Here is an 11,450-nt window from a genome sequence, read left to right on the forward strand (position 1 = left end):
GGATCAAGAACAACCGTATTATCTATCAGAGGTAAAGCATTATGTCTCCAACTTGTATTTTGATTAGTTGCTCGACCCATACCGTTCATACCTCGACCACCACCACGAGTCTCGGAAAACCGAAACCCCCTACCTCCCCTGCCACCACCACGAGGAGCAGATCCTCCCCGCCCATGCCAGGTATCCCAGTCCGCCTTAAGCCAATCACCCCACTTCAGCTCTTCTTCTGTATACTCACCCGTGCCACACTCCAAATGTGAGTGTCCAATAAAACCACACGCACCGCAAAACCTTGGCATTTTCTCGTATTTCAATTGGAAGATCTCTCTTCTGCCCTCCCTACTCATGGATACAAATCTCTCCAGAACCTTACGAACATCCAATCTAACCTTAACACGGACAAAGTTTCCTGCCCCCTGTACGTCTGTCTGAATCTCCACTACTTTGCCAACCTTTCTTTCTATCAGATTTGTGATCAACGCTTCATTACGGTAACCCACTTGTAGCTTCTGAATTTGCACATATGTAGTGAAGTAGTTCAAGTCAATCAGGTCTGGATCTGATACACCATCGTATGGTTCGATGCATACGATCGATTGCCGAAACAGCCAGGGACCTCCCTTCTCAACTTTTATCCAGTCTCCAAGGCAAGAGCATTGTACTGTAAAGAGATTGCCTTCAATGTGCTGAAACTTAATCTCTTTCGCAGGACTCCAAGCCACCCGCATGTGTTGCTCAAAAGTTGAGAAACTAAAATAATTGGTTGTATGAACCCTAACCAGCGCCATCCACTTCATCAATTCCTTTGGAGCACCCTCAACTTCCTCAAACACCAGATCGTCAAAGTCATCTTCACCGATCCCCAACCTGTGCAGCATATCATTGATTCCTTCCTCTTTCTTTTTGCTTGATCCGCCCGTCCAATTACCTGCGCCACCGAAGCTCCGTGACTTCGCGCGGGGCGGCCGCTGGTACAACGAGGACCCGCCGCTCAAGCCGATGAGCGGCCCCAAGTTCGAGGAGTGGTGCGCCGAGTGGGAGTGCCAACGCCGGGTGAACGAGGCATGGAGGGCGAGCATCGGGAGCACCAGCGGCGGAGGTGCTCCGCTCGCCGGCGAGGAGGAGGAGGACGAGGACCAGGACCCCGCCTTCTTGAAGGCGATTCAAGAGTCCCTCCAGGACGCCGACAAGAGGAAGAGGGCGGAGGAGGAAGATAGGGCGGCGGCCATCGCCGCCATGAAGGAGGCGGAGGCGCGGGAGGCGGAGGCCGACGGGTACATCATCGACCTCTCCGACTAGAAGTCGCGATCCATGATCGTGCATTTTGTATGTAGGTACGTCAATTCGTATGTATGATCGACGAACTATGAATGAACAAGTTTCCCGGGGTTTTAAATTTACGAATATACGGGGTCAAATACGGGGTCTGCTAGACGGAACGGTGTATCTACGAGCATTTTTTTTATACGGGGCGAAAAAGTGGCGAAATACGGGGCAGAAAAGTAAGGGGTTTGCTAGAAATGCTCTTACCAGAGAAAGCTCTGCCTGTGTATGTGAGTTAATTTTATCTGAATAACACGAAAAAAGAATAACCTGAACATCCCTATTTCTTGTAAGATACTGGTAAAGATCCATATGCTACAGTGTATGTAAATCGTTAGGTTTGAGTTTGGAATGGAGGGATTTGGTAGCAACTTCTAAGTTGTCTTTTTTCCTTTGAAATTCTTCTGAAACTGACGTTATAGTGGCCCTAGGTTCAAAAGGTTTTCGAATACTCCATTTTGTATTCAAGCAATATAATTCTGTAATAGTGAGGAACTTCACTTGATGAATAAGCTATGCTCATGTGCAAAAGGTACTTTCCGTAAATATTGTCTCAAATAAGAATTAGAGCAACTTTAGTCTGAACCAACATAGAGAAATATAATAAACATGAGATATCATACTACACTTGCTCAACAACAAAACCCCACAAAATTATATGCACCACGCCAAGTCCAAACTGCTATAACGAATTATTTGTCGTTCTCAAGGCAACTGCACTACCACAGGTGCTGGTGCCTGGCAAACATCTTTTGAGCCCCATGTTCTCAAGGCGACTGCACTACTGGAGGCGCTGGTGACTGCGCAGACGTCTTCAGAGTCCCAGGTGTATCAGTTCGTGGATGACCACAGACCTGCAAACGATCATAACACAGCAAAGTCAATAAGCAAGCATTAAAAGGTAGTATCCTTTGAGTATCGAAGTGCATACCGAGCAAGCATCAGGTAGGAGCTCAAAGTCAGTAGAGCAATCATCTATTGCAAGAGATGCTTTCTTGATCGTTGACATCCACTCTGCAACCCAGCCTTTTGCAATTGATTCGGTGTCAGATCTTTTCAGCACATCAAGTTCTTCATCAATCATAACACCCCACCTACTAAACATACTGCTATTGTCATCCAAGAAGGAATCACAATCCCTCTCCAGCTGCTGCAGCTCCTTCTCAAGCTGAATTTGAAACGATTTGTTGAATTCATTTTCCTCGGCCAGTCTCCTATCAGTTTCATTTTTTCCGTAAGCTGTGTACGACGACGCAGTCCAGTGGATAAAAGAACCAACTCCGACTGTTATTCCTAGGCTGAACAACACCTTTTTTCCACCAGTACTCTTTGCCAATGCAACAGCTCGCTGAAACAATGGAACAACAAAACGATAAAACAAGAGATAACTAACAATACTGATATTTTTCAACTCATCAGCTAACAACTATGGAAAATCCTCTTATAACACTAGAAGTATTACAAAGGCATAAGCAACAAAAAAAGTATTGATACTGTTTCCATATGCTGATAATGGTACTAAACATGGATGAAAACAAAAACTGAATGATCCAATGACTGCTATGCACAAAACTGAATCAATAGATAAATTACCATACATCAGTTACTCTGTTCAAAATATTGACATTCAGATATAGGCACTAAACTAACAAGTAAACCAAAAACAATCTTGATTTGCACTATGATACACTAGATACCAGTAAATGGTTGCAGAAAAATTCAGAACTGTGTGGAAGGTTCAACCAGCAAAAAAAATATAACAGCAAAAGTACAAAGGTAAATTTTATAGCAACTGTCAAAACAAATTTAATCACAATTCCTGGACAAAGTTTGGAAGAATGGAAGCTCTATTTGAGATTTTTTAACAGTATAACATACAATCAAATTAAGTTTGGAAAAGAAGGTGTATGAAGCATCCTAGTTTGACAGCATACTACACAGTTAGACACTACATAACTTGGAACACTTAAGGTGCCATCAGATCTGTAAAAATAAGGAAAGCAATATTGAAGAACAATCCTTAAAAAGAATAACTGAAGACCGGAAGCACTTGTATGTCCTTGAGATGTTTCAAGTCTGAGAACTATAGTACTACCTCTATCCTAAATATAAGACATTTGGGAAATCAATTGAACTCCCAAAACGTATTACCACGACAGAGTGAACTAAGTGACCATATTACCACAAGATTATGTTAAGTCTTAGCTGAATATAGAAGTCACAGCAGTATCCTAAGTGTCTTTGTAGCTCTGTGCAGTATCCTAAGACTCTGATCTGTCTAAACCCTACCCAATACGTCCTCAAATAAGTGTACAATCTAGGCTTTTGGACTAAGTCAAACTTTTAAAGACCAATTTTAAAAATAAATGTAGCAACATATATGACATCAAATCAAAATATTATGAAACTACATTTTAAAATGAAACTAGTGATACTAATTTAGTGTCATAAATGTTGCTATGCTTCCCTGTAAAGTTGGTAAAAAAATATTAAATTGAGTTAGGACAAATGCTAGAAGTAAACTTAGTTGTGGACGAAGGGAGTATGCAATTTTGCCATGATGATCCAGTGTCTTTGGAGCTCTGCACTAGCTTTTTTACTAATTGTCTCTTTAAATTTCAGCACGGCCATATCATCTAATAAGTGTGCATGAGAAAAGAAAATGGATGAACTGAGTAGATTAACTGTCCATCAATAAGTCTTAGCTGAAACCAGACAAGGTAACATTTAACATGTAAATATAACTGCTATATACTGATATTTATATCAAGGGCACTGGGCATTAGCTTCGCCCTGGGCCCCAAAAATCTCAAGGACCTGCCCCGGATATAACTAACAGATCAAGGAAGCAAACAAAAAGATATTGATATTGTTTTCAATCTACAGATGTGTTAATCAAGAAAAACACGCTGATAATGGAACTAAATCATTGATGAAACCGAAAGAAACACGATCATATATCATTGGGACATATTTCAATCCTATTGTAACTACCGAATCACGTCGTTGGTATGGACATAACTGTATTTATAGATTAATTACCACGGAGCAGGACAAGCAGAACAAAACTCACAGTTACCCTACAAGTGTATCGTACTCAGTACTCACTACTCAGTGGAAATATTCAAAAGAGCCATGTCAACAGGAACAATGAGGAACATGAGAATAATACGGCCATCTAATTGGCCATAGCAGAGTAAGCTTAAACTAACTAGAACTAAACTGAAAGCAAATCTTGACGCTATCATATACTAGATGCCAGTAATTGGTTGCAGAGGAATACCAAACTATTTGGAAGGTTCAAGCAGCATAATTTTAAACAGCAGAAGTACAAGTTATCTTTGACCGTGAGAGTCAAAACGCGTTTCTTTTATCAATGGAAAAATCAACATTCCTGGACAAAGTCCGGCACAAGGGAAGCACTATTTGAGATTTTGACATTAGACATACAATCAAACTATGTCTGGCAAACCAAGCCCATGAAGGATCACAGTTTCACACCAAGCTACACAGTTGCACACTACAGCACTTAGAACAGTTAAGGCACCATTTTAAGTACTAGATGTACAAAAATAATGAGAGCAATATTGAAGATCACTCCTTTAAAAGAAGATCTGAAGACCAGGAACACCAAAATTTCCTTTAGAAATTTCTAATCTGACAACTACAATAGTATCCGTATGTGACAGGACAAGCAGTTTACAGAGTGAACTAGCTGACCACATTCCCGTGTTACATTCAGTAGTTACCTGAACAAGGAAGTAGAAACATTACCCTAAGTATATTCCATTTTTGGGAAACTACTTTGCTGGCTTGAAACAAAGCAGCAAATAGCTTCACCGAAATAGCACCCAGGAGTAGAAAATCAAAAATACTCCACAAGACATTCTCTACTGCTCACAGAGCCCGTGAACCAATCAAACAAGATCATGAAACCTATCCGAATGCTAAAGCCAACCGCTAGTAACATACAGAAAATTACCACAATCAAGTGACTGTTTGCTAGTTGTGTTACACCACAATGAAATTAAAGGTAACATTTGAGCATGCAGCATGCGCACAAACAGACACACGGAAGTACAAAACAAGTGGTGTAGAAGCCTCGCCTAATGGTGCACTAAATCCAAGTCTACCAGCGAAAAATTGCCCTAGATTAACAATGGAAGAAGTGAACATCAGATCAGAGACGGATCTACAGGGTGTGCCTGGTTTGCTGCCAAGGGTACAGTCAAACTCCCAAATAAGGGTATTGTTACTAGGGTTTTTACACAATCAAACAGCAATCCATCTTCGACATACCAACTATGCAACCCGATGGAACTTTCCACGCATCCTGGAAGGTCACCACGAGCAGACGGTTCATGGAGGACGAAACTCGAGCCTAAACATCAAAAACGCAAGCCCTACACAGGCTGAAGTAACCGAAGTTTCAAAGACGGATTCGCGTCGCCGGAATAATCATCTTGCAGCCATAAGTCGCGCTAGAGGGGGGAGGGAGGAGGAGGCGCGGGGGTATACGTTGATGATGTCGACGTTGTCGGCGTCGTCCTTCCTGCCGGTGGATGAGGTGCCGAGCCTCCGCTGCACGATCCTCGTCGCCGCGCTGACGGGTGTCCTGGCCGCCGCCCTCGCCGCCGCCATCGCCGCCGCCATCACCATCGCCGCGCGAGAAAACCCTAGAACACGGTGGCTCTCTCGCTCTCTGGATCCCCTTCCCTTCCCTCTCTGTCCCTACAGATGAGACGAAGTTTTCTTTTCTTCTTTTTTGCTTTTGGTTGACAGAAAACGAGAGGCGCAGTTGTTTCTTCCGGTACTGCTTCAAGTGTAAAATATACTTGTGACACGTACTGGTTGCACTAGGCAAACTGAACATCTGGTTGCTATGCATTCCTATCCCTTCGAACACGAAATCCTCATGACTCATATTCCATTTTTCTTTTTTTGGTGAAAAGTCCACCAATCTATTCATAATCCTTAACCGCAGTACAAGAAAATTCAAAAGTAATAAAAAATACAAAAAGTAATAACTACAAGCACTTGACGAGCCATGTTTCTGTTACCCTCTTTAGAGATCTCATGTTTCTGTCCATGAAACATTGTTCTTGAGATCATGTTCTTTTATTAAGATCCTAGCTGAAAAGGAGGGTGGGAAGGGACAAGGTGTTTGTAGTTTAAATGCATTTTGAACGTATTTAAAAATGTCAAATAAATTAAAAAATGTCCCATGTATATCTTGACATGTAACATGCTCACAAGGTTGTTTCAACAAAAACCGACATGTTTTGTGCCCTGTGTAAAAATAATAATTTTTTCGTGCTAAAATAGTTTATTTCTCAAGACATTTTTTTATTTTTTTTACACAGAGCACAAAAATTGCTGGTTTTATGTAAAACCTTACGTGCACATAGAACATGCCTCTCTACATGCAAAAAGTTTCCTAAATATTTTAACCTTTTGAAATATGTTTTATATTAGCGATAGGCTGTAACGTGTACCTTTGTCTCGGTCACGGTTTCGTGTTATATTAGGCAGAACATTGCCAGAGTTTTACAGATATACGGTTTACAGATATGGCTACATACACAGCCCGTATGAAGCTCAAACACATAGAATATAAACCTCCTATTACATATTCTAACACTCTCCCTTAATATAAACCTTTTGAAAGGTTGAAATTACGTTTGAATTCATCTAGCTTCTTGACTACTTGATATTTGCTTGAAATAAAATGAATAGCTAGTCTATTGTTAGCTACTCTATCTCAGATGAAATGGAAATCAATTTCAATATGCTTGGTGCGAACATGAAACACTGGATTTGCAGACAAATAAGTAGCTCCTAGATTGTCACATCAAAGACTTGGTTTTTCTAACAACCTTACTCCAAGTTTAGCAAGAAGGGCTTCAACACAAATTATCTCAGCTGCGACATTGGCTAAAACTTTATACTTAGCTTTAGTACTATATCGAGATATTGTTGCTTGTTTTCTAGCACTCCAAAAAAACCCGATTTGGTCCAACAAATATGGCAAAGCCACCTGTAGATCTCCTATCATCCAAGCAACCAGCCCAGTCTGCATATGAAAAAGCACTTAGAAGTGTAGAAGATGATTTTGTAAAGGTGATCCCAAGTTTCAATGTATCTTTCACATATATGAGAATACGCTTAAAACTGTCCAATGTTCTGTGTGGAGCATGAAGGTACTGACAAACCTTATTCATTGAGAAGGCTAAATCAGGCCGTGTCAAGGTTAAGTATTGTAGAGCTCCAATTATGCTTCTATATTGAGTACAATTTTCAGAGCCAAGAGGTGTACCATCTGTGAGAGATAACTGTTCAGAAGAGGAGAGAGGTGTAGGAGCAGACTTAAAACCATGCATACCAACTCTGTCAAGTAACTCTGTAGCATATTTTTTCTGTGTCAAAAGTAGACCATTGTGTATCCTTTTCACTTCAATACCAAGGAAAAAATTTAAGTCACCAAAATCCTTGATAGCAAAGTTCACATTTAAATCTCGAAGAAGAGCAGTAATGGCATGATCAGAAGAGCCAGTAACTATGATGTCATCAACATAAATCAAAACAAAATAGTGATACCTGACTTTTTGAAAAGAAACAAAGAGGTGTCAGCCTTTGATGGTGTAAACCCAAGTTCACATAGCTTAGAGCTCAGTCTAGAATACCAGACTCGAGGTGCTTGTTTCAGACCATATAAAGCTTTGTCAAGTTTGCAAATATGATGCGGAGCGTGAGGGTTTTCAAAACCTGGAGGTTGTCTCATGTATACCTCCTCTTTCAGAACACCATGAAGAAACGCGTTCTTGACATCTAGTTGTTGTAAACTCCATTCACAAGAAACAGAAAGAGACAAAACAATTCTGATAGTTGCAATTTTTACTACAAGGCTGATTGTATCCTCATAATCAATGCCATACCTGTGCTTAAAACCTTTTGCAACCAACCTTGATTTATATCTGTCAATAGAGTCATCTGCCTTCTTCTTAATTCTGTATACCCATTTCCAATCAATCAAGTTCTTGTTTCTACTCGAAGGGACAAGGTGCCAAGTCTTGTTATCAAGAAGTGCATTGTATTCTTCTTCCATAGCTTTGCGCCAGTTGGGATCATTCAGAGCTTCTGTGAGTGTATGTGGTTCACCTGTAGAGGACAACATACCATATCATGTCCCTTGTGTGGTCTACATTGAAACAACAATACCCAAGTGCAGAGCAAACTGTATCAAAAAGCTGGTCCAAACCAGTTCGTGCAATCAATAGTGCCCAGGTTCTGTCCTCCAAACTCAAGCGGCTCCGCAACGATCTTAAGCTCTGGAGCAAGTCCATATCAAAGCTAAGTCTGGTGATTGAAAGCTGCAACAAAGCCATTGGTGTGCTTGATGACGTTGAGGATAAAAGGGCTTTGTCTAGACCAGAGTGGAACCTGCGGGTAATTCCGAAACGACACTTGTTAAGGCTGCTAGATTACAAAAACAAATATTGGAAGAAGCGGTGCACGTACAGATGGGCAAAGTTAGGTGATGAGAACACAATGTTCTTTCACGCGAGAGCAACCAAAAGATACAGAAGAAATAACATTGCCTGCCTTGCTGATTTAGATGGACGTGGTCTAGACACCCATGCTGAGATCGCTGCAGCTTTTTATTCTGCGTTCAAAAGTCGTATGGGTGTCTCCTCAACACCAGATATTTGCTTAAGGCTCGACACCTTAATCCAAACTGTCCAAGGTCTTGAGGCCCTCTTCACTCCCTTCAGTCACGAGGAAATTGACAGCGTAATTCAGAAGCTTCCTATTGATAAATGTTGCTTGGACACCATTAAATCTGACTTCTACAAGCTATGTGATGACTTCTGGAATGGGACGATCTCACTGCAGTGCTTGAACAATTCTCTGATAACCATGATCCCAAAAAAGCTCACTCCAGAAACTATCAACGACTACCGCCCGATTTCGCTCCTAAACTACGTGTTGAAAGTTCTCACCAAACTTTTGGCTGATCGGCTGCAAAAATGGATTCTTCGACTGGTCCACCGCAACCAATATGGATTCATCAAGACCCGAACCATCCAAGACTGTCTTGCCTGGTCCTTCGAGTACCTTCATCAATGCCACGCCACTGGGGCCCCCTGTGTTGTTCCGAAGATAGACTTCGAAAAAGCTTTCGACACTGTCGAGCACCACACAATCCTTGAGGTTCTCAAATCCAAGGGTTTTGACGACAAATGGCTTAATATGGTGAAGTTGGTGCTTGATTCTGGTAGTTCTTCCGTGCTCCTCAATGGCGTTCCTGGGACTAAGTTCAAGTGTCGACGGGGTGTTCGACAAGGCGACCCTCTGTCCCCTCTCTTATTTGTTGCTGTTGGTGATCTCTTGCAGTCTGCGATCAATGTTGCCCATGAAGACGGGCTGCTTGACCTTCCTATTGCCCAGATGGCTAGCGAAGACTACCCCGTCATCCAGTATGCTGACGACACGATTGTTTTGATGCCAGCTTCGATTACGTAGCTCAGAACTATGCAATCCATCCTACAAGCCTACGCCCGTTGTACTGGACTGAAGATTAATTTCAGTAAAACACAGCTCATTCCCATTAACATCACGAGTGAAGAAGCCTTGACTCTCGCAGAGACGATTGGATGCCAGGTTGCCTCGATGCCGTTCACGTATCTAGGCCTCCCGATGGGCACCACACGGCCCACAGTCGAAGATCTCATGCCCTTGGTCTGCGCTGTGGAAAGGAGACTCTCGAGCACTGCCATGTGGCTCACATATGGTGGTAGGTTGACCTACATCAACGCTGCAATAACGCCACTTATCACCTTCGCGATGTGCACTCTGAAAATCCCTATGAAAATCTTTGAATTTTGTGACCGTGCGAGACGACACTGCCTCTGGCGCAAGTTCGTGAATGGAGAGGAGAAATGCCAATCCCTGGCATCTTGGGACCTGGTCTGTCAGCCTAAATCCAAAGGAGGCCTTGGAGTGATTAACCTGCAAGTACAAAACAAAGGACTACTACTCAAATTTCTGGACAAATTTTACAGAAGATGTGACATCCCATGGGTACAAGTCGTATGGGCAAAATATTATGAGGATAGGGTCCCCCATGCTCGAGCGCCTTGTGGCTCATTTTGGTGGCGCGACATCCTGGGGCTTGTCGACATCTTCAGAGGAATTTCTAGATGTGAAATAAAGGTTGGGGATACTGCTCTTTTGTGGAAAGATAACTGGTCGGAACCCCTACTGTGCGACAAATATGCTAGATTGTTCTCATTTGCACTTGATGAAGATGTCTCGGTAAAGGATTTTGTCGACCATCAAGACCCTAGCGACCTCTTTTCACTACCCTTGTCCACTGAAGCTCACTCGGAGCTAGTACAGCTAAGGACTTGCATCAATGAAGACAACTTAGACAGTGGCTCTCCCGATCTGTGGCATTGGGCTTGGGAAGCCAAACCGTATAAACCTAAGGACTTCTACATGCACTGCTTCAGAGACGTAGAACCGCCAAATTGCCTGAGAGCTATCTCGAAAGCAAGGTGCACAATGAAACATAAAGTATTTGCTTGGCTGATGCTCGTGGATAGGATCAACACACGTGATATGTTGCGATGCAGACACTACAATATTGGCTCGGCTTTCTCATGTCTGACCTGCGATCCGGGAGATGATGAAACTAGAAACCACCTGTTCTTCTTGTGTGATTTCAGCGCTGAATGTTGGGCGAAGATGGGGATGACTTGGAACACCTCCATGATGCTGGATCTGATGATCACAGATGCTCAAAAGGCATGGAACAAGCCCCTATTTACTGAAGTTTTGATCCTAGGAGCGTGGAACATATGGAAAATTCGTAACAGGGCATACTTTGATGGGATCAACCCTGATATCCAGACTTGGCAGAGACAACTATCTACGGATCTGGACATCCTAAGCTGTAGAGTGAAGGAATCCCTCCAGTCATCTCTCAAGGAGTTGATTGCTCTCATCAGGATCTAGTTATACACACCCTTCTCTCTGTACTTAAGTTCTAGTTTGGTTGGCTCCTCAGCTTTGAAACGCCCCCTAGGGGCAAGTCAAAAGTACATATGTAAGCTTCTTGTAAAAAT

The 11,450-nt window shown here is 42.4% G+C and overlaps 1 protein-coding gene across 1 annotated transcript; it reads right to left on the reverse strand.

The window, feature by feature from the left end:
- Nucleotides 1–1,845: 1,845 nt before the first annotated feature.
- On the reverse strand, nt 1,846–6,121 carry LOC124702352. Its single transcript, XM_047234481.1, has 3 exons — nt 5,842–6,121; nt 2,255–2,671; nt 1,846–2,177 (listed from the first exon to the last, which is right to left on the reverse strand). Exons 1-3 carry the CDS (start codon nt 5,980–5,982, stop codon nt 2,091–2,093), a joined length of 645 nt encoding a protein of 214 aa, XP_047090437.1. The 5' UTR covers nt 5,983–6,121; the 3' UTR covers nt 1,846–2,090.
- Nucleotides 6,122–11,450: the final 5,329 nt, after the last annotated feature.

This window comes from Lolium rigidum, chromosome 3 (genome assembly GCF_022539505.1).
Source record: "Lolium rigidum isolate FL_2022 chromosome 3, APGP_CSIRO_Lrig_0.1, whole genome shotgun sequence".
NCBI classification, from domain to species: Eukaryota; Viridiplantae; Streptophyta; class Magnoliopsida; order Poales; family Poaceae; genus Lolium; species Lolium rigidum.

Bases quoted from the DNA above. Each gene is read 5' to 3' on its own strand.
- LOC124702352 (XM_047234481.1), bottom strand. From the start codon at position 5,982: ATGGTGATGGCGGCGGCGATGGCGGCGGCGAGGGCGGCGGCCAGGACA. The intron at 2,672-5,841 runs GTATACCCCCGC...CCATTGTTTCAG, and splicing joins ACAACGTCGACATCATCAAC to CGAGCTGTTGCATTGGCAAA. The intron at 2,178-2,254 runs GTATGCACTTCG...GATCGTTTGCAG, and splicing joins TCCTACCTGATGCTTGCTCG to GTCTGTGGTCATCCACGAAC.